Source organism: Aphelocoma coerulescens, chromosome 1A (genome assembly GCF_041296385.1).
Source record: "Aphelocoma coerulescens isolate FSJ_1873_10779 chromosome 1A, UR_Acoe_1.0, whole genome shotgun sequence".
NCBI classification, from domain to species: Eukaryota; Metazoa; Chordata; class Aves; order Passeriformes; family Corvidae; genus Aphelocoma; species Aphelocoma coerulescens.
In genome coordinates this window covers 77,835,817-77,863,571 of record NC_091014.1, presented here as the reverse complement: position 1 = coordinate 77,863,571, position 27,755 = coordinate 77,835,817, and the positions used below count along the sequence as shown (strand labels likewise).

At 40.6% G+C, this 27,755-nt stretch overlaps 1 protein-coding gene across 20 annotated transcripts in view; it reads right to left on the bottom strand.

The window, feature by feature from the left end:
* The window catches only part of MICAL3 (microtubule associated monooxygenase, calponin and LIM domain containing 3), a 154,932-nt gene that overhangs the window by 65,595 nt on the left and 61,582 nt on the right, over positions 1-27,755 (bottom strand). For 16 of the 20 annotated variants that reach the window (XM_069003619.1, XM_069003618.1, XM_069003625.1 and 13 more), the window contains 12 exons: positions 27,074-27,270; positions 26,062-26,174; positions 25,518-25,580; positions 24,634-24,807; positions 23,467-23,559; positions 16,012-16,068; positions 14,069-14,173; positions 11,457-11,564; positions 8,767-8,874; positions 7,949-8,135; positions 4,900-4,988; positions 3,753-3,840 (listed from right to left, as the gene is read on the bottom strand). In XM_069003619.1, coding sequence (XP_068859720.1) covers positions 3,753-3,840; positions 4,900-4,988; positions 7,949-8,135; positions 8,767-8,874; positions 11,457-11,564; positions 14,069-14,173; positions 16,012-16,068; positions 23,467-23,559; positions 24,634-24,807; positions 25,518-25,580; positions 26,062-26,174; positions 27,074-27,270 — 1,382 coding nt within the window. Of the gene's footprint in view, positions 1-3,752; positions 3,841-4,899; positions 4,989-7,948; positions 8,136-8,766; positions 8,875-11,456; positions 11,565-14,068; positions 14,174-16,011; positions 16,069-18,161; positions 18,258-23,466; positions 23,560-24,633; positions 24,808-25,517; positions 25,581-26,061; positions 26,175-27,073; positions 27,271-27,755 lie in introns of all 20 variants that reach the window. The other 4 variants (XM_069003635.1, XM_069003636.1, XM_069003637.1 and 1 more) reach the window with 3 other exon arrangements.

Sequence of the window (27,755 nt, the reverse complement as noted above, 5' to 3'; positions counted from 1 at the left end):
ACAGACCTTTAGAACAAACAGAAGAACAGCATTTGCATTAAAAGCACATTAAAACCATATAAAGTACTGTAAATAATATTCAAAAAAAAAAATCCAAGACACAGCAGTTACAGATTATCGAAGGGAGAGACAGTTGAAAAGCAAAAAATTTTTGTTTGTTTTTTTTCTTGGCAATAGCAGCATTTTGGCACAAAGGCAAATGCAGAAGATAGAGAAAAACAGGCAGACAAGGTACAGAGAAAGTTACAGAATCTACCACAAGCATGCCACAGTTGAGCAGGACTAAAAGCACAGTAAGAGCTGTCCCCAACTTCCCCTTCCCAGAGAGAATGGCAGCCACTGCCCCAAAGCTTGTTGCCACTTCCCACACTGAAGGTTCCAGGAGCCAGTGTGGCTCCAGGGCAGCAGCCATGCCTGCTCCCTGCAAACCCCTCACAAAGAGGGTGACTCCAGCTGACTGCTGAACAAACCTCGACTTGCTGATCCCAGACTGTGCCCTGCAGCTATGGCAGGACAAGGGACAGACAGGACACACCAAATGCCAGCTAGGGCTGTGGCCACCCAGGGAGGGGCTGACACCCTTGAGCAAAGTTAATACATGCCAACCAGGTTAGTGACACAGCACAAGAAAGGGCTTCTTGAGACCAATCTCACCTCATCTGACTAAACCTGCTGATGGCTAGCTTGTGGTTGAATATATTTTAAGCATTAGGCTGGCTAAAAAAGATTTGGTGCTATAGCAAAGGGGGCAGTGAATGTAGGGAGAAAACCCACGCAATTTATATCCATTTGGGATTTCATGACAATTAAAAAGCAGACCTTGCATGAGCCACCACAAAGCTCCCTGAAACAAGCACTTTTGGTAACTCAGGGCTGAATTTAACTCTCAGGTATAAAATTTAAAAATGGCTGGCTTTTTATATATTCCATAATGGATGTTACTGTTGTGCACATTCCCTTTGCCTTCTCAGCTACCTTTACATGTCCACCAAATATCAAACCTGAGCACGTTACACACTTCTGCTTTTAATTAATCCTTTTAGGGGCAACTTAACACTCCACACCAAGATCTACCTCACTACCAAGGATAGCTCAGACCTCAGGGCTTGAAATTGCTATTGCCAAATTCCATTTGGTGGCACTTGCCCTAAAGGAAGTAAAACACTTTCAGACTTATGAGCTGTACTAGGTGAATCACCAGATGGGTGAAGTGAAGGCTTGGAAACAACTCTGCCTCCATCTCCCTCTCAGATGGGTTTTTGCTCAAGGTATTTGTCTAGTCTACAGTAAAAGCTTGCAAGAGAGCATATACACAAATAGTTTAAATTCAGGAGTTACACTGAGATGTAATCTTACAGACTCCTTTTAATTATTTAGGAATAATATCCTGTTGTTCCACTGCATAGCTAAACTTTTAATTCAAAAAGGTTTGTTTTGTTTTTTCAAACCATAAATAACTGTAAAACTCATCACAGCTTTCCTGACCTACCCACCCAGCAAGAACAGGAGCTGAAGGCAGGCACCTCTAGGACATGACTGCTACTCTAACAGAGAACTGACCTGCCTTTAATGCCACTGTGGCTTGTTTTTAAAGTACATTCCAATCAGCTTCCTCCTGCTTCTTAACCATTGCTACGTCAGTAGTTCCAAGATATACTTCAATCATACTGCACAAAGAAAACGAAACTCAGCCACTAATGGTGTTTCTTTAGCACAAGAGGCACTGCTCACCTCTCCTACCACTGAGTGTACTTCTGCCATGCACACACAAGAATGCACCACAACACACTGCCTCAAACATGACCCAGCTAGGCTGAGGATGTCCTGATGCACTTTGGGCACTGCAAGGGGCAAAGCTTTAAAAGGTCCAAAAGCCCTAAACATAATGCTACAGTTATACACTGCTTTAAACAAGCAGAAAGCAAACAGAAGGAGCCCTAGATTTCAAGTTTTGCCATTAGACAAAATGGTGTCTGTTCCATCTTAGCCCTCTGGAAGTACTACAGTGCTTCTACAGGATTGTGCCACCACTACAGAAGGACACATCTGATTTATAGCTGACTTATATCTGGTTTACAGAAGTTTATCACAAACTGTGCTCTAGTGTTTGCTCTACTGAGTGATCATTCGGGTGCTACTTGCCGAATGTTCCTTTGTAAAAGTAATTAAATTTGATTTGCTGGAAGGCCTAAATCAAAGGAGATTTTCTGCCAGCAGTTGCTGTGATAAACTAACTGATAAATGTAATTAAAATCTCCTTCCAATTCTCATCACCTACAGCTTCACTCCATGAAATACCTTATTCTCACATCGGTTGCCTGTGCATCAATAAATATTTTTTCTATTCATCTTTGTTTTTTGTAGCTTGGAGCATATTCTTAAAGTTTTTTCACTTTCAAAGAAAGAAATTTTAACTCTATCCAGTCATGCAAAAAATGCTGTAGTTAACACATCTGTCCATAGCATTTTGCAAATATCATTCTTCCCTACCTTCTTCCCATTTCTCACTTTTGCCATATGGAAATTACACACATACAGAAGAGGAAATCTTGAAAGTAACTGCACTCCAAGAATCAACTGCACACACTAAGAATAAATTTCTGTCAGACTGCATTCAGTTACAATCTTAGAAACACTTGTAGAATACTATAAAGTCAAAGAACACCATGATTTTTATTTGCTCCTGTGTTGTCAAGGTCCTCTCAAATAGCACTATGAAAACATTCTTTTCTCAAAGTACTGCTCTAAGTATGCTCTCTTTTCTAAAAGCAGCTGATTTAGTTTATCCAGAGTCTCATAGAGCAAGTACTAGAAATTAATATTTCTTCCTTTTTCTGACATCATGAAATGAGCACTTGGGGGCTGGGCAAACGAGCATTTGTAGCACAGCCACTTCTCTCGTGTTAGAAGGAATTAGAATTTCAAGTTAAAAGGAAAAACTACGTCACAGTAAGACACACGCATTCACCACCCCATTCCCAAAGCCACGGCCAGGAGCAGCACAGATGCTGGCAGAGGGAAGAGCACCATGACCTGCCAGCACCACGAAATTCAAGGGGTTTAAGGAATCCAATCCCATTAGCTGTCAGACACCCAGAATTCCAAAGGAGGCACAATCCAAAGATAATGGGATCTTTCCCATTCAAGTACCAGATTAAGGAAGAGAAGCTTGGGAGAACGAGAAACCACACCCAGAATTCAGGAAAACACAGAAATCCAGTTTGTGAGCTATTCCAGTGCTTCAGAAAAACTTTCAATTTCATGAACACTGAGCTGCACACATTACAGGGCTCTTTTATCTGGGCTGACCCAGAGGAGACCCTCAACTGAGCATCTGTGTTTTCCTGGAATTCTTTCAAATAGTGTCCTTGAAAGAACTGAGAACATCTAGGCCCCAAAGCCACAGTGCAAAATAATATATTGAGATTTCCACGTAACACACAAAATTCACATGGCACTGCAAAAACCAAACGAGTTACACAGCTCAAAGTTGGGTCACATGAATTCTCACTGGTCAGCAGGCTGCCCACAGAATTCCCCTAGGATCTGCCCGAGAACTTCTGACTGGACATAGAGAAAGGGAACCCCAAATGCCAGCAGCTGACACATGAAAAAGGAGTCCAGAGGGTTCTGGGCTACGTGGTGCCCAATGGAGGAGACTGTGCTGTGCAGGCGCTGGCTCACCACCCTAACTCTGCCCACGAGGCCGAGCGAGTACTGCACCACCCTGCTAAAGAAGGAAGCGGAGCTACCTGGGGCCCTCTCTGCTGAGGCGGGGATGCTGTTGGCCCGTCCGCTCCCATCGCTGGCCATGGCGTCCTGCAGAGGTCCCTTGGTGTCCTGGAAGAGCATGGGGCAAGTTAAATTCACGTTAAAATTGGATTTGCTGTATGTAGTGAACATGCTGAGCTAGGAAGGCATCCAGCTTGCAATTGGAAAACAAGCATGTTCCTTCTCAATCTGAGGTTTTATTAAAGCTCTGAAAAACAAACTGGATATCCAAGGAAGTCAAAGCAGCAACATCCCTCAAGTCTGCTCCTCTGGGAAATAAAACAGGTACCATTTTAAGGGTTTCTTTTTGGCAGGAAGTATGGCACATGTTGGGATGGATCCATTATCCTTCCAAAAAGGAGTACAGCTTCAGCTTGTACTAATAAAACCTGTGAATCAGGCAAAAGGACAGGCACCACTGCTAGCACAAAGGAAAATAAAATTTAAGGGAGAAGGACAGTTTGCAGCATGCAAGCTTAACAGAACTTAAGAAACCAGCATGTAGCTTGCTCAGTACATGCAGAAATACTGAAAAGGGGCCTGAGGAGAAAAATTAAGTGCCTTGGATTGTAATGACAAAAGCTGAGGGACTTTTCTGTATTGCACAGTGTCTCTTCATCCTATATTTACAGCACAAATGCTTCTATTATGATAGTATAGGAAAGGGGATATTCTGTCTTTTCATGCAGGTTCCTGTTAACACGTGATCTTCAAAGCTTATGCAAGTGGGGTAGAACTTTATGTTTCAAAGGAAATGCAAACAATTTGTTTCACCTTAAGTAAAACCACAGAGAAACAAACCAAAACCAGAACTGGTAACATTATTCATTTAGTCTCAGCACAGATTGAGAAAGTATTTCAGCTGACAAGAAAAACAAATCAAAATTCTGTTTTGAATAGGATAATACATCATTTTATAACAAGTACCATAAAAAGAGTAATACTAAGCAGAGGAATTGCTTTTAAATAAAATTTGGTTGAACTGCAAACTTTCATGATACATAAAGCAACTAAATGCACTCTGAATTTTTCTCCTTTCTGAAAAACCCCGAACCATCACACATACTTTCTCAATGTTAAGAATCAGAATCTATTAACACAGCACGTTAGATGAAAACAATGAGTTACCTTTCCTGACAGAGGACCCACTGCTGGCCTCTTCCTCTGAGCATAACCAGAGACTCGGTAACAGTAGTGAGGTTTACAGTAGAATTTACCTGCAGATAAAACACAAATGATGGTCAGCAAGTGGAACACAGGAATTTAGCACACTATAAATGTCCATCTCACTGCAACTTATTTTCTACTGCTACTCCCGTTGCTCCCTGTAATTTCTTCACTATATGCAGAGGCAAACACTGGCTGAAGTTTTAGCTCCAACCCTGCTCTCTCCCCTTGTAACTAGCCTCCTTTCCATTGGGTGCCTGACAGCCATTTAGCTGAAAATCCTATCAAACACCAAAGCAAAGCTGTGAGGCTTGTGTGGTATCACATGCTAACAATGCGGCAGTGTGTGAGGAACAAAGAAATCATCACATGAAAAGCTGGCAGAAGCACTTTTGGAAAAAGCAAGAATGAATACAACCAGCAGAGGAAAGTGGGAGAGGACAGTGTTAACTCCCAAAGAACCATCTCTCAAAATGCACAGTGGCTACTTGTAGAAAGGACAATGATTCATTTTCACAAATAAGACCTTTTGTGATCCTACTGGTTTTACTAGCACCCCAGAAGTCTAGAGAGGTTTCTCACTGGTATCTGAGCACTGTCAGGAAGACAAAGCAGCATTAGCAATACTGTAATACAAGTACTACTAGTACTAATAAAAGCAGCAACCTGATGCCTCATAATTATCTTCCACTGTACCTTTGCCAGGGTATCCTGCTTGGCACATGCAGCCCCTAACATCCTCCACTGCTACCCATTCCTAGAGCTTTGGTAATGCATTCCCAACATATATTCTGACCTCTGCCTCTTCCTCTAGTTTCTCTGTGCTGATACTTGCACAATGCTTTATGATGGAAAAGTGACAAACATCTTTCTAGAAATCTTTTCTTCAGTAAGTATTTCTTAATATTTACTCTTACCAAAACCTGCTTTTGGAGATTGTCTGAGATGAGCAACAACTGAAAAGCTCTTACACAAAAATTCTCAGACTCTGAAGCCTAAAACCAGACACCAACTACAGAAGGCTGCAGAATGCTTATCAGCCCAAGCAGCTAAATGAACAGCAACGATGTGTGCACAGCTTTTTTTTTTATATTTCCTCTCAAAGAAAACTCAGAAAGAAATATAAGCTACATTTTCACAATGCTTACATTAGATAGGATACCACAGATTTCTGTTTAGCCATATCTGCTTCATACACACACACACACCTGTTAGGCATGTAATATTTAAGAATCAATGCTATAAGCCTGCTGAAACTCCAAGCTTTGTGTTTGCTTCACTATAAACTATCTGGCCATGACTGCACACACAACTTGCTTGCAGAGGGAATCACTAAAAATCTGGTGGTAGAAACTGTTTCAGCCCATACTGTTTCAGCTGACAGAGGAGCTCAGTCTGTTACTGCTTAACATACAGTCAGATATTCAGTTACTGGTGAATGCCCAAAATAACAGCAGGGCTCAAAAAAAGATTTTCCCCAACTCTGATTTCTGACAAAGATGTTACTTTTATATGTTGATTTCAAAATGACCACTGGCCCCTTTAAACTTGCATGCCAAGTCTGCTGACCTTCCGGACAAGCAATAAAGGGGTTTCTATTCCTCACTGGGAGTCTGGTTTGAGCATTCTAAGTTTCCTCAACTCTTCACAACCCAGCAAGTCCATTACTTAAAGTCATTACATAATGCATCACGAATACACAATTTTAGCTCTTTTTGCCCCTTAACCCAGATGGTGTTTCCACAGCCATTTTTCTACCCAGTATATACTAAAAGATTTTTCCTAGTTACACTTCCTAGTTATCTACCTAGTGGATACCTATCAATTTCAATCTGCAGTAGAATACCTTGGGGTGTCATCCTGTGACTCCAATTCAAAATTTTTACTTCATCTTTGTCTCCATCAGTGGGGAAAACTACTGGTACTAACACTTTTTTCCTGTTATTTTGTTTGCTACACAATCACGTCTGAAGTAGAATCCTAACATGTCCCTAGTTTCACACCATTTTGTACTTATTTTCCTACTGAGTTGGGATTAAAGATAGGCAGCTGTGGAAGGAAATAAATGCATACCTGTTGATGTGAATCAACATTTACCTGAAATACTTTCTCATACATTTTCTTCAGAAACTGTGATGTTTTTGTCAATCAATCACTGCTCAAGCAAAGACTGCAATACATAGCTACTCTTAGAAGGAGATCACAAGTGATGGATGATTTTAAATTATTACTTTCAATATGCACACTTTGTTGATAAACTGAGTTTCACCTGCCATCATATTGTCTAGTTTCTCAGACTCGTAGGGTATGTCTGAAGTTTCCCTTAATTCTTAGCATGTTAGATGCTGTTAATTGAGGCACCAGCAAGTTTTGTAATCATAGTCTTTCCTCCTTAGTCTCTCAGATACAGAAAATGAGCCATTACTAAATCTTCAGCAACTACTGCAAAAACACTCTCTAACACTGACTTACCTCTACTCAACTTTGAGGTTCCATTTTTTCTATATAAACAGAACGTAGCTTGTAATGACCTATTATCACAGCCCCTGATTATAAAATTCCTATTCCATTACATCTTAAATAAACACACAGAGTTGGACAGTTGTGGTACCTTCAAGAAGAACAAGCTGACTGCATTTATCTCCAACCTGCTATTTTCTCTTAAGTGGTATTAAACACCCAGGAGTTTTATTTAAATACTGTCAGATGAGGAGAGTAAAAGGTCTAGCTCTCAAACTCAGCCTGCAGAGCTTTATAAAAACTCCAGTTATTATTTGTTTCCCTGCATTCTAGCAGCTGTTATGATGTTACATTAACTCCTACGACCTCACCTGCTTTGCTGCCGGCATGACCTGGCCACAGGAAACCCAGGCAGCTCCAACAGCTTGAGAGATGGTGTCTTGACAACGGAAGTTACTCTCTTCCCTAACTCACCAAATAACTTTTAAGCAACCAAAGAGCCCCCCCAGGAGAGTGAAGAGACTTGTGAGCAGAAGGCCATTTCCCTCACCGTCCTCGATGTCGTAGGCGTAGGACGACAGGCGCAGGGTGGTGGCGCAGTACTCGCACTTGAAGCAGCTGCGGTGGAAGAACTTGCCCTCAGCACTGAGCCTCTCCATCACATAGACCCGCTTGCGGCAGAAGTAGCACACGTCGCTGCCTCCCACGTTCTGGGGGAACTCCTTCTTCAGGGAGCCCTGGACAGAAACAAGCAGGGCTGAATTTGTCTATGTCCAGCCTCACCGAGGTCACACGGTCATGTTTTCTCCTCATTTACGTGGTGGGAGCACCTGGATGCTGCTGCAGCTCTCTCACACGTGGATGCTGCAGTTCTCGGACACAGCTCACGGTTTTAACCAGGACACCAAAAACTAACCTTGTTGTCCAGGAAAAAGGGTCCTAGGATGCCATGCCTACATATATCAGGAGTAAAACGAGTTCTGGATAGATGAGTGGACACCAGTACTACTAATGATGACCTTGAAACCAGTGTCTTAAGGAGGTATATGAAGAAAGGCATAAAACTATTACAACATCCTCAAACAGCAATTCTTAGACCTACACTATCAAAACCAGTGTCTCCTCCAGAAAGCAGCAGTGCAGAAGTGTTAGGAACAGCTTCTCAATCAATTATGCACAATCTTTGGACGCTGGCAATAGATTAAAATATTTGGCAGAGAAAATGAGGACAAGAGTGAGGGTGGATGGAGAAAGGGAAACAAAAATCTCTCACAAAGCTACGACAGATTCCATCAGTGGTGTAACAACTGGACACTCACAAAACTTCAGATCTACACAACATCTAATCACAAACACACATCATCTTACCAGTTCCTTCTTGTCTAGAAGGGTTTTGGGCTGCTCTTTCCTTTGAAGCTGATTGGCTATCTGCTCAGCCAATGAGCTCACTCCGCCTGTGTACATCTTTATATACTTCTACCAGATGGGTTGAATAAAACAAGAGTGATGTGAGAAAAGAAAAAAAAGAGTCAAATTAAAAAAAAAATAATAACTGGAATGATGATAGGTTAGGTGGTGAAAAGGTGCAGAGAGGTCAAATCATGCCAAGACAGTGGACAATATGAAGTGACAAGTAGTAATAGCAAAGCCAGTGTCATCAGAAATCACCAGTACAGTCCAGGATCACCTGTAGGAACGGACAGGAAGGCTTGCATTTTGCATTTTTTAAGTGTCCTAGAAATACTATGATGATGAAGGGAGCAGATCTTGTTTTTACCTGTGGGGTATTTTGCCCCTGGAAACTCGAGTATAGACACTTCTAAAAGATGAGGCTAAATATAGGTTAAGACTTTAGGTTCAGGTAAAATTGACATCAGAAACAAAGACCTTTTAGAAGACATGTTACATAGTCTATGCAACATGCTGATTACAAAAGTGTATTTGTATGTTTTGCACCTGGACAGAATTAATTTACAGAGCATTCACAGAGCAGGGAGAAGTCCTTAATTAAAGAACTCACAGTGATTCAAAAATATTAATTCTTCCAGTGCTAAAAATACACAGAAGTTTATATGGGAAAAGATGGAAGAGCCTCATCCAATGCATTAAAGCCATACCTGCATACATCTGGAACGTATATTTGCTCAACCCTGAACACAGCTTTATGACTTGGCTTTTCTCCATCATGGGCACAGACTGACTCCATAACTCTGGATATCTAAAATCCCTCCAGTATTTTCAGCAGTCCAAGCAAGTTGGCTGTTACCTTAGATGGTACCAAGTGAGTGTCTGCAAGCCAAGTTCATTGCTGCAGGAGCGGAGGAAGTGTTTTTCACAGGAAACACAACCGTTGGCAGCAATTACATGGTTAAGAAAATGAGGTGGTTACATCCATGTTAGCTCAATCACACTGCAAACGCCATGGATTTGACTCAGAGCAGCAAAGAGCACGCCAAGCAACTTCCCTTTTCCAGATTAAGCAGCATTATGAACGTTTCTAGCTGGAGCCTTAGCTAATACAGGATCAGAGAGTCACTCAGCTTCTAGCAAGTGTGAAATGCCAAGGATAACAAAAGGAAAGGACTACAGCTGTATCTTAAAACCCCCTTTACTTTATAGCAGAACTTACTTGAAGCACAGTAGTTATTTCCCACAACTAATAACTAATTTAATATGTGCTTATTGGCCTTTTAGGAATGTTTAAAACCTTCACAAGTTCAGACATGAGAACAGCAGGAAGCACCACAAAAACTGAAATTCACCACAGAATGGGTACTGCTTTGGGGAAAAAGATTATGAAAATGGAGTGCTCAGCCAGAGATTACTGCTGCTGTCAACTACAGTCCTAATTCCTTAAGCTCTTTGTCACTGCAGTAATGAGGGTTTATTTCTACCAAGAATTTATACCTGTCTACTGATTCCATTCCAAGAGGCAGAGCACTTGCAGTATTTCTATATGCAAGAAATAACAAATGATTTGTCTTTCAGAGTTTTCCAGGTTCCATGTGTGCACATACATATGTGCAGAGTTGCTTTTCAATGACACATATCTTGTCTAACGTTACATTTTAAATGCTGCTCGCTTCTAAACTTTTCTTCAGCATTGATTTTTAACTGGCAATGATAATAATTTGTCCAAGAGTTTTCCATTTCCTCGGAACGACTAGAGACCTTTGAGGCTTTTAAAGTTTTCTTAAAAGAGAGATCAAGCACTTCCATGGGAAAATCTTCCTTATAGCTGAACCAGCTTTCCCCTGATCAAGTTTTGCTTTGAAACCTTCAACTGCAGATCCTTCAGGATGTTTAAATTTCTGCCAGCACATATGAAATTCCATGCTCAAAAAATGAATATGTTAATATTAACTCGCAGTACCTTGGACTATTTGGTGTGAGAAATTTACTTGCTGAATTTTTCATTCGGGGTTGTGCATTTCTGATTTGTTTTGCTTTTTGACTACATATCATATCTGGCCTAATTATGGATTTAAGTGAAGCATTTTATCTTTCTTCCCATGGTCAAAAGTCTTCAAGACATACAATGTTCTGCAACATTTTCAAGAGGAGGAAAAGAACTTGCTCCAGCTTAGGTCAAATCAAGTTCCCACTGTTTACGTAGGAAAACCATAACTAAGTTCAAATTCTCGGTGATTTTCCAAAAAGCCAAAGTACTTTTTATTTCACGCTGTCCATTAACCATATACCCACAAACACATTCTGTTGTTTGGCCCAAAACTTCAACAAAAGCAGCAAGCAAAGCCAGAAAGCTTCACTGCAAAGCCAGAAGGACCATCAGTGCTCAAAACCCCTGGTTTGAGTGTGAGATGCACCACAAACTTCTCATGGACACCGAGTGTTAAGAACATTCCGTTTCAAACCGCTTTATTGGCTGCCAACAACCGAGCTGTGCCAGGCACGGGGGCTGCCTCTGGCTTCTCGCTCGTGCACGAGTGCGCACAGAGGTTCTGCAGGTGAAGCAGTGCCAGCCTGGCCGTGGCCCGGGGGTGTCCTCGGCAAGCAAAGGCAGCTGAGTGCAGCTGGAACGCTCAGGCAAGGGCTACCTGTCGGAGAGAGTCGGATGAGGGTGAGGAAGGGCGATTGGAAGAGCGGAGGCTAAGGGAGAGCTCCCACTGGTCAACAAAGAATCGGCGAGACGGTTCCGTCTCGGGCTAGAACATAAAATAGACATCAACACAATCACACATGTTCTCCTCCAAGAGAGGAGAGAAAATGACAAAAAAAAAAAAACCCCAACCCAGGCCTTTCTGGCTACCATCAAGAACAACTTTTTAAAGACTCTTACAGGAAAACTTAGAGAAAAATACCCAGTGTATCTTTACTTTCTCCCTAGCGAGGCAGAGTAGTTATTCTTAATTTGCTCTTTATTAGGTTTTACGTTATTCAGGACCATTTGGAAGCAGTTACCTACTTCCACAGATGTCCAACCTCCTGTAACCCAACAAACTAAGCCACTGGCAAAGACCCCAAATCAATTTCCTCTGCTCCTTCTGTATCTCCCATTGTTCTCTATTACTGGCCCAAGGCACCAGGATCATCTTTCAGGCCATGTGAGACCTCTTCTACATTTTAACTGTATAAACCAAAAGTCTGCTCTCCTGGGGGATAGAAGAGAAAGAAGTTAGCTTGTATTTCCAGTGATTAACAGCAAATTTCCAACCTAAAATTTACTCTAAGCAGATTAGAAACACTGATCCAAAAAAGAATGAATCAATATAAAATAATCTTCTGATCTTGATCATCAAAGGACAAAGAATAAATCACAGACTGAGAACCTGCATCCTTCTGAAACTGGTTCCTCGCAGGAGGACCCAAAATTTGGTCTTCTAATACCCCCTTGTCATTATCTCTATGGATGATTATGCCCATCTCCCAGGAAATACTTCATATAAATACGAAAAAAAAACAAAACTTGGAAGTATCAGACAAACAGCACTGGCAGAAATTGTGCATTCCTAAAGATTATAGTCTGTTAAGAAAAAAATATGCATATTACAAATAACTGGCTTTCTTTGAAAAATAAATTATGGTTTTAGTTACAAAATGGAAAACTAAATGTCATGTAACTGCACAACCCATGAAAACAGCTACTTCTAGCCCCCTGGAATAGGCTAACCTCAAGATTAAATTTACTGAGCAAAATGCAAAAGAGCTTGGCTTTCACAATTTCCCCAATTCATGGAAATATAATTGTTCATACAAAAATTTTCTGTATATCAACATTTAATCAAGTTTCTTCTCTGAAAATGTCTTAGTTTGCTAAGACTTCTCTCTCTTACTATTTTTCTTGTTTTCTTCCCTTAAATCCCACATCATAATCCATCATTGCTTGAACTGTTCCAACATCTGTTTCCTCTTTTTCCTCTCTGCCCTACCCACTTTATGCTTTCCTCTACTTTTTGTTCTCAGTCTCTCCTCCTTTTCAATTCTGCACAATACAGAAAGTAGACTATTTCAAAAGTAAATTCTATATTTGCATCGAAATGCTGTAATCTTTTACACTCTCAGAAGGAGCTTAATATTGCCAGAGAGCACCACAAAAGGTAGAAGCAACATGTTTTGGTCTAGACCTTCATTTCTGTATCATTGTTTCAACTGAATAAGGAAATGCACACAAGCATTAAGGACCATGCTTGGGCTATTAAAAGTCATGGCACCCATTAACAAAGAGGTGCCACTATGTTTAAAGTAGTCTTCTTACTCAGGCCTTCATAGCTTGTCCCCAAAATTTCAAATCTAGCCAAAGGTTAGCTGTTCCTTCTTGGAGAACAGCTTCTGTGATTTTAACCATCAGAAAAAGATGGCATCCTAAAAAACCCCAGCAATGGGAAGTGACCTAGATGTCACAAAATTCTTTTTAGTAGGGCTTGCAAAAGTTATGCCCACCAGCAAAAGTTCTGGGACTGTTCATGCTCCAGCTCAAGAAGACAGCTTGATTTGGGATGGTTAACTCAAAACAGTAAGTTATGAAAAGAATCACTTCTGTAGATGGTGCTTTCCAAAAAGCACTCTGCAGTTTGCCAAGCACTGCTGAAGATAACTGAAAACAGAGATAGGGGCAAGCAACCAACGAAACCACAGTTCAAACTGGCATGCTCCCATATCCCAAAGACAACACACTGGAGAGAAAATTAAGCACAAAACCAAACCAAACCAAAAGTGTACACCGGAATCAAAGACAATCTGCACAAACTGCCAGCTCTGCCATTGGAAACAATTCCACAGGAAGTATGGACACAAGAGTAGTACTACAGAGCCAGGAATTATGCTTGGAAAATGTGAATATTCTTGCTTCTAGAGGCAAGTCAAATTTGTGAGCAACTGACTGCTAAATGACCACTGTGAGATGACTTGATCTAGAGCCCAGCTGGTTTTCAGCATTTACTCTGAGAAGTCAAGAGGCTGCTTTTTCCTTCATTGTTTATATTTTGTTTTGAGGAACAGAAAGGGTCACTCACCAAACAAGGAGACAGCTAAGAACTGGCAAGTCAATTAAAGACACGACACAAAATAGTCTTGACAGCTGTTTTAACCACATGATTGTAGAGCAGTGGTCATCATCTTTTGGTGATTTTTTTCTCTCTCTGACCCCAGATTTCACCTGTACCCAGAATCCCACTGCTGCAGGACACCAGATAGGCAGGGCTGTAGTCACCTGATGCCTCAGTGCACGTCTGGACTCCAGGAGGGCAGCCAGCTGACATGCCCTTTGCTCTACATTCATGGGCACTTGGTCATGAGAAAATAAACGAGGAGATCTCTGCGAGACGAGGAAGGAGGCAGGAAGTAAACAAACCAGCACAAAAAGGAAGAGACACCAAAATGCCAGCCAAAAGGTAGGACATCCACATGCACAACACTAACAGAAGCTCTCGTGTGAAGACTAGGGATTCTTTCCCCAGTATCTACTGTTCTAAGGAAGTGCTACATTTTGACCCTGGAGGGCAAGAAAAAACAGTTGAATTAATTGTTATTCACAACTCTCCCTAGGACTCCGGCAGCCGAAATCAAACAAGCACACAGCCTCTCTCTCTGGCATTACCATCAAAAAATAATTATAAAATGTGGCTTTATCATGCACAAAGAGCCTTATTTGTCAGTTTATTTCCTCATGGTTCTCTGTTCTCAAGGATTTCCTTTAAATACCTAAACCTATCCTTCTTTGTTTCTTAGATTTTGTGTACAGAAACACATTTTAGGGTAATGTACTTCAGTTCTCATAGAGAAAAAATTAATTTCTTACAGATGTTGGTATATGTGAAGTAAATACATGCCAAAGAGAGCATGTTTAATGAGCCTGTCTAAATAAAGCAAAGAACAGCAAAATCAAACACTCACAGAAGCTGCCAGTTTTACTTATGCAACTTCACTGTCCTACTTGTTCTTATTGCACTACTGTGTCAATATACCCCAGGCACAATATTTGACACCTCTGCTATTCTGGTCTTTCATATCGATGTTCCTAAACTGCTGTGTGGTGCATTTGGTGACATGAAAAAAGACCTGGCAGGTGGCCTGCTGTACAAGGCAGGAATATCACTGCAGTATCACAGAGTCTTCAGCTAATTTGTTTGTGGAGGACAGAAGTAAATGGACCAGGAACTACAAACATGTGCATCAAAAAATTTGAGGTTTGATCTGTCAAGAATGCCAGGGTGCTGCTCTGTATTGCTAATTGTCCTCCAATGCAGAACAGAAAATTGGGTTCACATCCAGTTTACAAGAAACACTTTTCCCATTCAGATGCATTAATAATATTCTCTACTTTCAAGCTGCTTTCCATTCCACCTACTCCTTCCTACTGGATCATTTTCACTAAAACTGGGGCCTATTATAAAGCTGTGGGCTTCTGTGTCATTGCAGACACACGTATCCATTTTCTACTGCCTGTCAGAAAACATTCGGCCCACAAGAGCCTTTTGTTAGAACACATTCTGGAAGTTGCAACAGTTTTATTGCTGGCTCCCATTTATGACTTAATTCATTCAAAGCCTGCACTGGAATGTCAATTAATTTGTCAATATGAATTCAAATCAACCAGTCCTTTTGAGTGCCTATCTTTTCTTTTCCCATGCTTCTGTATAATACTGAGCCATTCAGACAGACTGTTGAATATTTCGTTGTTAAGAAGGCTTCAAAGTCTCTATACTAAATAATGCCTCATCATTTTTCCTTTTACTTTGGCCTGTAGGAGGCAAGATGGAATGCCAGTTGCTCAACCATCCAGAAAGCAAGCAGTGAACACAATGCAACCATGTTCGCATGAATTAGCACAAAACATAACTCTTCTTGTTCTGCTACAGCCACAGCATACTTCACTAAAGAGGTGTAAGAGAAAAAGAAGAATGACAAGAGCTCAAGTGCTAGACCTAGGGCAAAATAAAAGCATATAGCAAACTGCTGATGAAGGCTTGTTATGCATTTATGTGGATATCACACAGGAAGAATCGCTCCTGACTGACTCTCAGCAGTTCCAGCGTGTTAACAGCAGCATTAGGATAAGTGTGATCACCACCCCCTATGTTTGCCCTCTGGATTGCACACACCCACCACAGCTTTGTGTCATCAGCACCCATGCCATTTGTTCATGCTCTTTACCCTTTCCTGTCTGGGACTCTGCTCCCCGGGACAGCTGCCACCAGGTTCCCTGAATCTCTGCAGGCAACAAATGATGAGCTTAAAAACAATCACAGACCAACTTCCTAATCAAAACACACTGTATCTGATTTTTCTTATGATGCAGGCAGAAAAGAAGCCATAACAAGAGCAGGACAGTTTATTAAGAATATTCTAAAACTGGCAATAAGAAGTCGGCTCCTGTAGGGAATTTTTTTAAAAAGTATATATTCATATTAGGTCAATAAACAACAATATAGTACTACAATGTAATCAAATTAGTGCAATAAAGATAATAAGCCACTCAGTATAACTCATATGGTGATGTTAGTTCAAAGGAAGGAGACGGAAAATTTAAAAGAAGTGGCAGAATAAATGCATTAGAAGAGTAGAATTATAGGTTTCAAAAGACATCAGTGTAACATGGACACAGATCCATCTGACTTGCTATGAGGCCTCGGCCAAGACAAGCTCAGGGAAACAAAAATCATTCCTAAGGAAAAAGAATGCCTCCAAAAGCAGATCGCTCAACTGAGTGCAACATCAGTTCTGTAGCACAGAGGGTAAAAATTCCTGAGTTAAAAGAAGGAAAACTTCTACAGGACACAACATAGAAAATGGTCAAAATACACTTGGCAGTAGCTGGCTTTCATGACTGAACTAGGCAACCAAAAAGACACAGGACAAACAAACACTTGGAGAGGAGACAGAAGGAAAATGCAGAGCTACCAGATCCTTAGCGAGTGAAAACCAATTTCTCTACATGGAAAATGAATCCCACACTATAGATTAGAAAGTAAAACTCAGCATTTAACTGCCTTAGTTCCTCTACCTGTAAGCTTGGGGAAAAACCTTTCTTCTCTCATATAATGTATCCAGCAACATTTTCAAAGGATTTTGACATGAGGAAGGCACCTAGCTATCACATCATCTGATAACATCACACTGCAGTTTAAATGCAGGTTGTGCTAATGAAAAAGGCTTTCCTCACCCATTCTACCTAGATGTCCACTGTGTATCCTTCTAATGAAGTATGCTGATCACAGTGTGGCAGAAAACCAACCCCCTTTTTTGTTGGGACAGTTTCAAATGGGATCACTAGGCAGACCTGATCTGTCTTGCAGACACCACAGAGGCAGCAAAGAACGTGTGTCCTGGAGGCTGACAATAATTACACCAGATAAACTGCAACGTGTAATTGCAATTCTAGAAATCACAGCAATAAGGCAAGTCCAACTTTCTGCTGAAGTATAAAACTTGTCTACTCTGCTAAAAGGTAATACTCCTTTACAGAGTTTATAGGTATACAAGAGCTCAGCAAAGAGCTCCACCTCTGGGGAAATTCATTTGTACAATCCTTATACAAAGTCATGACAGCTCTATGGAACTGCAACTGCCTTTTCAGGATCTCTAGTTCAGGATTGATCAAGAAGTAGATTTGAAAGTAGGAAAATGAAACAAATAATTTAAAAGGATACAACTCAAAGAAACACAATGACAATATACAAGAAGACAGAAATATTAAGGGGTTTCAGGTAATATTTAACTGGGACAACAGATACATGTGCACAAACATCTGGATGCACATTTACACACTGTGCTCAGAACAGCTCTCACTGCTCCAGGTTCAAAGTCAGACAGACTCAACACAAACACTTGTGAGACAAGAGCCTGGTGTGGGAGAAACAGAAGGACCACAGTGGACATGTGCAAGCCACTACAATACTCAAAAAACACTTCACAGAAGCAATCCTAAAAAGTTACATGGATACAAGGGCAAATTTTCAGTCACACCTATTTAAACGGAGAGTGGAGATGGAACAAAGTTTAATTTTCCTTCCCTGCATTACTCCAAACATTTCATTTCTACTTTGCTGCATCTCAAAACTGAAAAAGGCTACTGCAATGAAAAATTTGCCTACAGCAAAATCTCAGAGTCTACAGTGGAGACTCTTCATGCTTCCAGTGAACTAGTGCTGCCCTATCTTCCTAACCTAACAGGTTGAGAAAGCCCTATCAGCATCTGAAAGAAAACTGGAAATGTATTTGTAAATAAGCTATTTGGTAACTGATCCAGTCACTTGTACAAGCAGCAAGGAAGAGAAAGGGACAGAGCATGCAGAGGGAATCACCTGCTGCCTGGGATACGGTGGAGAGGAAGATGGAGTGGAAGAAGAGAGCATGATCACTTTTTTGGGGCAGGTCCGAGAACGTTCCTTATGCCTCATCTTTTTTTAAAACAGAAAAAGAAAAAAAAAATCATAATAATAGTAGAAAAGAGGTAACATTACCAGGGGTTTGGTGAGACAGGCCAGAATGCATGAACTGAGACCATGATCCTAGGCTCACACCTTTCTCAAATGAACTAAAGCCACGGTGTATCTGAAGCTGAGAGACCCAAGGTCTTATCCAGAGCCACATGATCACATTTGACAGGCAGCAAACACAGACCTGTATCACTCAGCAATTACACCAACAGCTTCTGAGTCAAGGTCTTACAATCAGTTAAAGGCAAAACTTGGAACTCTCCATACTGCTCTCTTTGCTTCATGAAAAATTACTTACTGCTGTGCCTTGCAATGCTTAAAAATATCCATCCCGTTGACCTAATTACTCTTGCTTGCAGCTCATTAGTAATACAATTCACAGTGTTCTGTTCCCAGCTTCAGATCCCTCCTCTAACTTACAGACATTACACCATCTCAGGCAAGCTAAAATGTACTATATTCTACTAGAACAGAAATCCAGCTGGTTTATAGATAAAATGTAGCTGTATCTAACAGTCTGCATATTACACAGCGCACCTACATGTCCTCAATTTAACACACCAGAAAACATGTCCTTCTAGTGCTGTACCTCCTTACTATGCAGTCTTTTCTCCACCATTTCTTGCTTATTAATGTGTCCTCTGCCTGATTTTTCCTTTTAAGTTCTCACCAGAGCATATCTGGAAATGGTTGCACTGGGGAAAAAACAAAATGCTGTGTACCCAAAGCCACTGTTAGGTAAGTCTCAAAAAAACTGCATGTGGTATAGAGATATTATAGATATTTATTACTGCCCTTGCAGATGAGCTGGCACTAACATCTGTTTGGGTGCTCTCTTCCTTTTCAACAAAACAAATAAATAATACACTCCTCTATCTCAAACAGATGTTACAAGCAGCTTAAATTAAAGCGTAAGACTTTGCACTGCAGTGGATGAGGAACATTTATATGCTGTTTCAAAGGCTTAGCTATGAAGTCACTAATTTCTAACTGAAAGCATGGCAACATAGAGCTGCTCATGGATTTTCATCTGTCCAGGCCAAGTTTGCATTTCAAATGTCAAAATTTTCACAAACTTGCTTATTTTTGCAAGGCAGATCACAGAATATAACATTGTATGAATACATGAAGCATGTGATCAGTCAGTCCTCCTGTAGAATGTATTTCTGAGCATGCAAAGAAAAGGAAAGGAAAGCAGAAAATAATCAACAGAATTTAAGTAAAAATTTAAGGTAAAAAAGCAGTATTTGCAGAAATCATTGGTGTTTTAAGTTCTCTCCTGTTGAGGTTTCACCTCTTGCTGTCTATGGTCATCTCTTATCTTCAAAAAACACAGTTCCAACAAAATTACTGCAAAGTTTGTACTGCTGCTCTTTATCACACTTTAGGGAATGATCTCAAAAGAATAAGCAGCAGATCTCCAAAGGCAGAAAAGATGTGCACCAAAAGACATGGGATCTTCATCTTACAGCTACCTTTGTAGACATCAAACATGAGTTAAGCTTATGTATTACACGAACAAGTTATTGCTGACAGGAGACCTCTGGAACTATAGCAGAAGACTGCTGAAGGCTATAAGCTGAGAGTCTGGAAATCCAGGGCAAAATTCCATTTCAAAGGCTTGTCTCTCACACTATGCCCAGTCAGATCCTCTTCTGGATAGACCATATGGCTTTCAATGGCTTCATGATCCCAGATGAGATGCTCTTTCCCAAAAGCAGCCAGCATGGCTCAGAAAGCAACAGAGCACAGGATGGAAGATGCTCTTATACAAGCAGGCATTGGTTTGAAGAGACCAACCACCACACCATGAAACACAATCCAGCCTTTTTAGGTGGTAATACCATCATATAAAAAAATTACAGACATTTCCACTGTGCACATTCACTTCACAATACCTTTGTGCATTAGTAGATGCTGCTGTGGTACAAGTAAGAACACAAAACCAATTTTGGCAAAGCAGGTCAACATCTTGAAAGTGTAACTCAATAAATCCAACTTTATAATCCAATTCACAAGGAATGCAGGCAATACTGTATCCTGTGAACGCTGTGAGGAGCAGATTGGTGAGGTTTTTAACCCCCCTGAAAAGGCAAGACCTTCCAAAGAGCAAGAAAGACAGCATTAAAGGTCTTGTGGTGAAAGTAAAAACTGCTTCCGAATAGATTCTGCCAGGATTTCACTCTTTCTAGGAATTCTGGCTTAGTAAGCCACCCCTACCCCACCTATACAACACACAGAGGAATCCTGCCTTACAAGCTCACTGCTCACCTCATACCTCTTAATTAAGTCAAGGTCAATAGTGAGATTCCAGATTTAAACTGATAAGCAAGTACAGCTAAGGAATTCCATCTGACAGGCACTAGCAAGCAATATGCAAATTTCCCATCAACACTGTGGGTCCAACCCAGACCATTTCCTTTGCAACTCTCTTCCTTGCAAACACTCTGATGCTTTTGCAGTATACTTTCCTCTTCTATGCAGTTTCCAAAAGACAGGAAGAACCAAACCTGTCAATAACTGCCCTTTTCCCAAAGAGAGGATCTCAGCTTCCTTCTGCCAGCTAGTAAGAACATTAGGCAACCTGTGGTTTCTCTCAGTAACACATCAACTCTTTGTCCCCTCAGGAGCTACTCTGCTCCTCTTCAAAGCATTCTCCATTAGAAGGTATTTGCTATGTGACATATTCAGTCAGTAGCAGAAGTTTCTGCTCATGAACTTCAACACCTGTGCCAAAAGAGAAACCTTTCCAAAAGCTTCATGAACAGCTCTTTCTAGCAAACATACATCCTCCCCAAAGAACTTGCCAGAAGCAATACTAATCCTTTACAGCATGTGCAGTGACAGGGACTGGTACTCAGCAGCACCTCCCTGGAGGCAGTCTGGCACCCAGGGATGAGCTATAAAGCCAGAGTGCCCAATGTCACCACAGAAAGCCAGTCCAGTACCATCAAAAGGTGCAGTCTCACAGCTTTCAGGTTCTGCCAGAACCAGAAATCTCAGCAGCCAGCCAAGGTACTGCTTCAGCAACAACTTCTGCAGGAGGGGTTTCTGTCCAGGTTTGGCAAAGCTGGCTGCTTGGCTCAGTGGTCTCAGCTGGTCTCTGTTCAGTCAAGAATAAATGGCTCTGTGCAGGTCCACGACTTTGGAATGAAGGTAACCCATGCTCTTCCCTTCCCCAGGCCAACTGCAAGGAACCTTTGGAACAGGGACCCTGTCAAGTGGGGTTTTGAGCCTACAGTACCCTGCAGATTTTGCATCCGTGAGACCCGGTTTTATACTGTTTCATTACAAAAGCACTGCAAATCCTGCAAGAAATCTGGACCCAGGAATCAATCATCTTCTGCTGACACAGTAAAGTCAATCAAGGAAAGATCATCTCTATGTGTAATCTTGAGAGGGAAATCATCCACATAAGGCAATCACTGCCAGGGTTGAATAAGATAATTTAAATCCTCTGAAAGTAAAACTGTTACAGAAAGATTTTTCAAAGATATGCCCTAAACTGCTTCCTATACAGAGATGCTATTGAAGTCAAGGGAGAGCAGAAGGATTTTCTCTTCCCTTTTTAAAATTTCTTTTAAGTTGTGCAGCACAAGTACAAACAAGAACAAACAAAAACAACAAACTGCTCTCTGGTGAGGAGAACAATCCTCTTAATAAAAGCAGGAAATAAAAACTTATCCTTTTTTTCTACCAATGACAAAAGGATGACAATAAGAACTTTTGTGTTTCACTATAAATGCTTAATTATAAAGCCTTCATAAAGTTTCAGTAACAGGTTCAAATATAAATCTCAAGGGTGCAGGAATGTGGTATTTTCCAAGTGCTAAAACACAAAACTTCATTTGTTTGAACAGAGAGAGACAGCCAGTGCAATCCAGTTTTCCTTTTTCCAGGAGGTACTATAAGCAGTGCTCATCAACTCACTCAATATTGTACAGCTTTTTTGCATCAGGTTTCTTTTTCCCTCCTTGCTGAGTATTCTTAAGGAATAAAATTTGCCTTAATCATGAATGATGTGAATCCATCTCAAAGTGCTCATTAGCCTATAAAGAAGATTTTGATGAGACAAAAAGTAGAACAACAAACACTAAGTCAGGGAACCAAAGCATCCTGACAGTCCTACTGACAACAACTCCCCTGGTCTTCTTTCTTGAAGAGAAATCTTCCAGATCATGGCACCAGTCATGACGTGCAGCATTAATTGTGCTGAATGCCTCAGACATGAAGATCACCATGAATCCATATTCATCAAGAACAGTGAATTTCCAAACCAGTGTCATCATCCTCTTGACTCTGAAGTATGCTCTGATTAAACTACAGCCAGAAAGAAGCAGATGTTTCTCCAAATTATGGCTGTCAGCAAAATACCTCTGAGCACCCTCAGAAACACGAGGTGGCCATTTGCACAGGAAAACAGTGGAAGGAGATAAGTATCCCTAAATGCCTGAAAAGATTGTCTGTCAGAAGCCTTAGCTGTGGAAAAGTGCATGGCTGAAAGACAGCAGCAATGACAATGGGCCAAAACATGGGAGAGAAAATAAAATTTGATACCTGCTGATTTTTCTGCTGTTGGTCCCTATTTTGAACCCCTCTGTGAAAAAAACCTAAAATTTACTGAATTCACAGTAACACAGGAATCAGCAATGCAACAAGTGTGAGAAGTTGGCAAGGAAAGCTGCATTCGTGTCATTAAAGAAAGGGAAACCACAGTAAAGTCTCCTGCAACTACAGAACATCTAAGATTTCACATAGGAACAGCAAAACTGATAACCAATTTTAGTGTTTATACCAAGGAAGAGCTTTAATATCATAGACAGTATGACATCTTTTACCTCATGAGTTTCCATAATTGTTTGCATGTTTCCTTTATTTCTTTCTAACAGAAGAATTTAGAAATTCTATAGCAAAAATTTCTGCTGCAACATCCACAAAAGTCTTGGTAGAGTTGAAACTAGCATAAGAGGGCAGGGCAAATTTGATTAAATACTTTTGAAACATTCAACCATGCATCATTACCAAAGGGAGATGTTGACTTTATTCACTGCAAGTTATTTAAAATAACGTACTCAGACTAGGTGCTGGAAAAGGACTGGCTTAAAAACACAACAGTGATAGCTGGTGTTGGGGGCAGGCAATGCATTGTAGTCACAAAGAGTTTCTTTACCTGTTTCCACTGGGGTATGGGAGCAAGCCGGCCCTGCTCTCGTCTGCTGGATGGCTGGCTGTGAACACGCTCTTGATAAGGCAGGACAGGTTGCTGCATGCAGGTTGTAGGGAAAGTGGGAAGATAAAATAGTGAAGGAAACTCAAAGAAAGCCATAGGAATGGAATACAGAGTAAGACAGACAAACATTTAAGAAAAAAAAAAATAGGGTAGGGGGGAATTCATTTAGCAAGTAAAATATAAAAAGGAAAAAACATCCAAAAATGGGGAACTTCACATATTTTTGGACCTTTCCTTTAATTTCATTGTTTCTTCAAATCATTGGCTGTGTATTCCAGCCAATGTGTAGCAGCTGAAGAAACATTTGATTGGTAAAAGGTGGGATAGACATCACCACTGTGATCATGTTACATTACTAATGCTGATGTGTAGTGTAGCATAGACAAACTTGACTTGGCTTTCAAGTAGCCAGGTCAGGTCCCACTCACGACGTGGCCATGGCAGCACAGAGCTTGGCACAAGCTGTGGAGATGGACTTACGCAGCAGAGCAAGGACTCTGGCACTTAAACCACACTGAGCCTCATCCTGCTGACACTGCACTGCCAGCAGTAGCTCCAAGTGACTCAATCTAACTTCAAAGACAACTACCCTGCAGTTGCAGCTGTTCAGATACCATCCTGGATAACAAACGAGCCTCACTTGGAATGACACAAACATCCTGACTGCCAAGAAACTCCCAGGCATTTATCTGCTGCACATACATACACGTATAAAGCTTAATCACAGTTCACAAGAACAAACAGATGTAACCTGATATGAAAATGTTCAAATCAGAAATTAAATTATTGTTCTTAAACAGTATAAGCAGAACATTCCTGGAAAGCTTTTAAAGAGCAATAGTAGTTATAAAAGAAACTAAATTGCTGGTAATATGTTTGTGAAAGATTACATAATAAGGGCAATAACAGAGAAATAACACTTTCTTTAGGAAGTTCTTCTCCACCCCGTACTTGTAAATTTTAAGCTTTGGGTAAACTTTGCTCTTCTCTAGGAGAGCCTTTGAAGTAGAAAAGCAACACCAGCATCCAGTCTTGAGGAACACATGCTTTTATTTGTGGTTTTCCTCTACAGTTCCAAAACAAAGGTGTTTATTATCCATCTCCTACCTGTCTTCGTAAGTTTGAGGACGGCACTGGTGCATTCTCTTCAAACTTGGCCAGTAGCTGGGTTGCCATGGACTTGACTTTGTTCTGATTCCCAATGGCAGCATCAATTCTCCTCTCTGTCAGGGCACTCACCAGTGTGGGCCTTTCTTCTCTGTAGCTTCGTGGGAGGTCCTCCTAACAATCAGTGACATCAAAATTTAACAAGATACAACCAGATCACCTTTTCCTTTCCACCCCTTTACAATATAGATAACAAATCTCTCAGCCTCACTTGAAAGCTCAGATTTTAATTTCCTTTGGCACGTCAGCAAATGTTCTGTTAAACTTTACTTATCTTTTCAACCTTATTTGATACACTTACCTACCAAAAAGACCTCAGCTGAAACAGCCCTGTGAAGGCCCTGACTATACCAAAGGCCCACCTGCAACCAACAAACTCAAAGCATGAATTTTAATTCACCTGTACCCATTTGGCTACAAACACTGAATTTGAAAGACTGCCTTATGGGGCATACTGGAAGTGGGTGCTTTTTGCACAAACCAAGGCTAAAGTTTAAATATGCATCAAATTTCTGACAATACTGCATGACTTCACTAAACAGTTACGAGTGTTGATGTCCTCATCAAACCATAGTAATTCGCAATAAAATCAGAACATCAGGGAACTGCAACATTCCATTTGTTATGTAGTATTCTTTCATAAGCATCAGTAAAACATTTGCTCTAAAGATACCATGAAAGTGTAACCTCTGAAGAAGAATTAAATTTTTTAGATAAAATCCTATACAAACCCTGCCTGGATATAAAAAAATGAAAGAACTGAAGTGGGAACAAGGTACCTACCATTTATTTTACTCCCTGACAGCTCTCACTTTAATACTTACATCCTCAGATTGGCTGGTTTTTCTCCTCTTTCCTGCACCATCCAGTTCCTTTTCTTTTTTGTCCTGAAAACAGAAGGAGTAGGGGAAAGAAAAAAAAATAAGTCTCATACCTTTTTGGGCTGAGATAACTGTCATGAGTGCACTTAATCAGTTCAGTTGCAAAGCTTACTTAATTCACTGTGCTCATTCTCCATTTGTTTAAGAAAAGGGATTTTTTCCTAGATACTCCTTAGGGAATTCTTACCTTCAACTGCACAATTCTTCAACACTTTCAAATCATTGAAAACTGAGCAAGTAACTATGTTCCAAGAGGAAATATATGCCAAAATACTACCACAAGGCTAACATTTTAAGACTGAAATGCACCACTGTGAGTACATACTACAGATGCAATTTTGCAGTTATAAATGTCATGTATTGTCCCATACCAGGAGCTGGTGAACACATGATCCCTACAAACACACACTAACACCTGCATTTTTACTACCACTGCTTGGACAGCAGCCTGCCAGACACAAGTGTCCCCAGGACTGTGCCAGGTTACCTTGGGAGTGCGCTTCCGAGAGATGCTCTGTCCCAGTTTGCTGAGGAAGGAGATGGGAGACTTGGTACTGGCAATCAGGGCAGCCTTTTCCTCTGCATTCAGGTCCAGGCTGTCTGTTAGTGAAAATGGGCAGAACAAGGGAATTCCATGAAGTTTTTTCTGTGGTGCTGTTATTAAATACACAACTGAAGGATTCATTGATTCTTTTTAACATAGCAGTCTTTTTCTTAAATTCTCTGTACAAAATTATTGATGTCTAGAATTAATACCTTTCTCAGCTATTCTGCTTTTTCATTTTGCCCAAAGCAGTTCTCTCAGGGTTTATAACCACCCATAAGAGATACTGTGTTACTTTTATATTTAAAGAGCATGATTTAAAGAGCAGAATCATCATTATTCCTAAAAAGAGTCCAGAGTTTTAGAAATAATGCCTGATACATATGAGATTTTTAAAAGGCTATTAAAACCAATTTTTCCCCCTCACCAGAGGTATACATGAGACTTAAGATCATCAGTAATAAAGAGCTGTAACATTATCAATTTTAAAGGCTGGCCATATTGATTTGGGTTAGGTAATTACATCTTCCAGTCCTAATCAAAGCTGTTCTGTTCCTCATTGGCCTGAGGTTACTCTCACCATTCACAGATGGTAAATATGTATAAAACTCAGCTGGTGTTTTGAAATTACCTATTCAACAACTATTAGCAAGGCACCTACCATTAGCTAAGACAAACAAACCCCTAACAATAGCAGGAAAGCAGAAAACTTATCTAGTAGTGCTGAAGTGAGTTTAGAACTTTTGAAGACATTATTGTATATCAACTCTATTTTGCTCCTGCTGCTGCTAACGTGGTCTTTATCAGCATCAGTAACAGGTCAACTTTTTGTAATGTAAAGCTACAGTGAGTGACTACTCTGTGCTCATGCACAAGCAGCCTGAAGGTAACTGAAGCACACACATTCACCCTGGAGCAGCCTTTAAATCTGACAGAAGTGCCCCAAACTGCTTACCACTAGAGGGGATGGTGTCTTTGAACATCTCATAGAACTGTGTGAGGTACATCACCATCGACAGCTTATCTGGCTCTCCAACAGATGCCATTTCCTTTCCAGTCATAATGGGAGATATTCCAAACTCTTTCTCGGCAATGTCAAAGGCCAGTTGGTTATTCTTCTCCACATCGTGCTCATCCAAAGAATCAAAGTCTCTGCAAAGGGCACAAAGAGGCCTTGCACTGAATCAAGTAGAAACCAGTCTTCTGAAAGACCTCAGGCGTCCATTTCTATTTTTTTTTTTTTCCACTCGAAACCTCAATTTATTTGCCACCAACATGGCAAAGTGGATGCTACTTAATTACAGTGAACTTTGGCTCAAACACATTCTTTAAAAATTTGTTTCCTCCTCCTGCAAACCTAGATTTCACTTCTTAAAAAGTATTATCCTCTGAAATACATCTTCACTTCCTCTTTTGCTGTAAGACTGTACATTTTCCCCTACATAAAATCTTCTGTGTGCTTGCAACTAAATTAAATCTTCACTTTATGTCCCCTTTTTTCTTGACTGATCCATATTTTTGTCCTGCTGGCTTTTTCCAAAACTTGCATAACTATATAAAAAGCTATAGCTTGTAGAGAGTTACATTAACTGTTTAAAAAGCTGTTTGAACTCTCCACAAGTTATAGAGCTATTAAA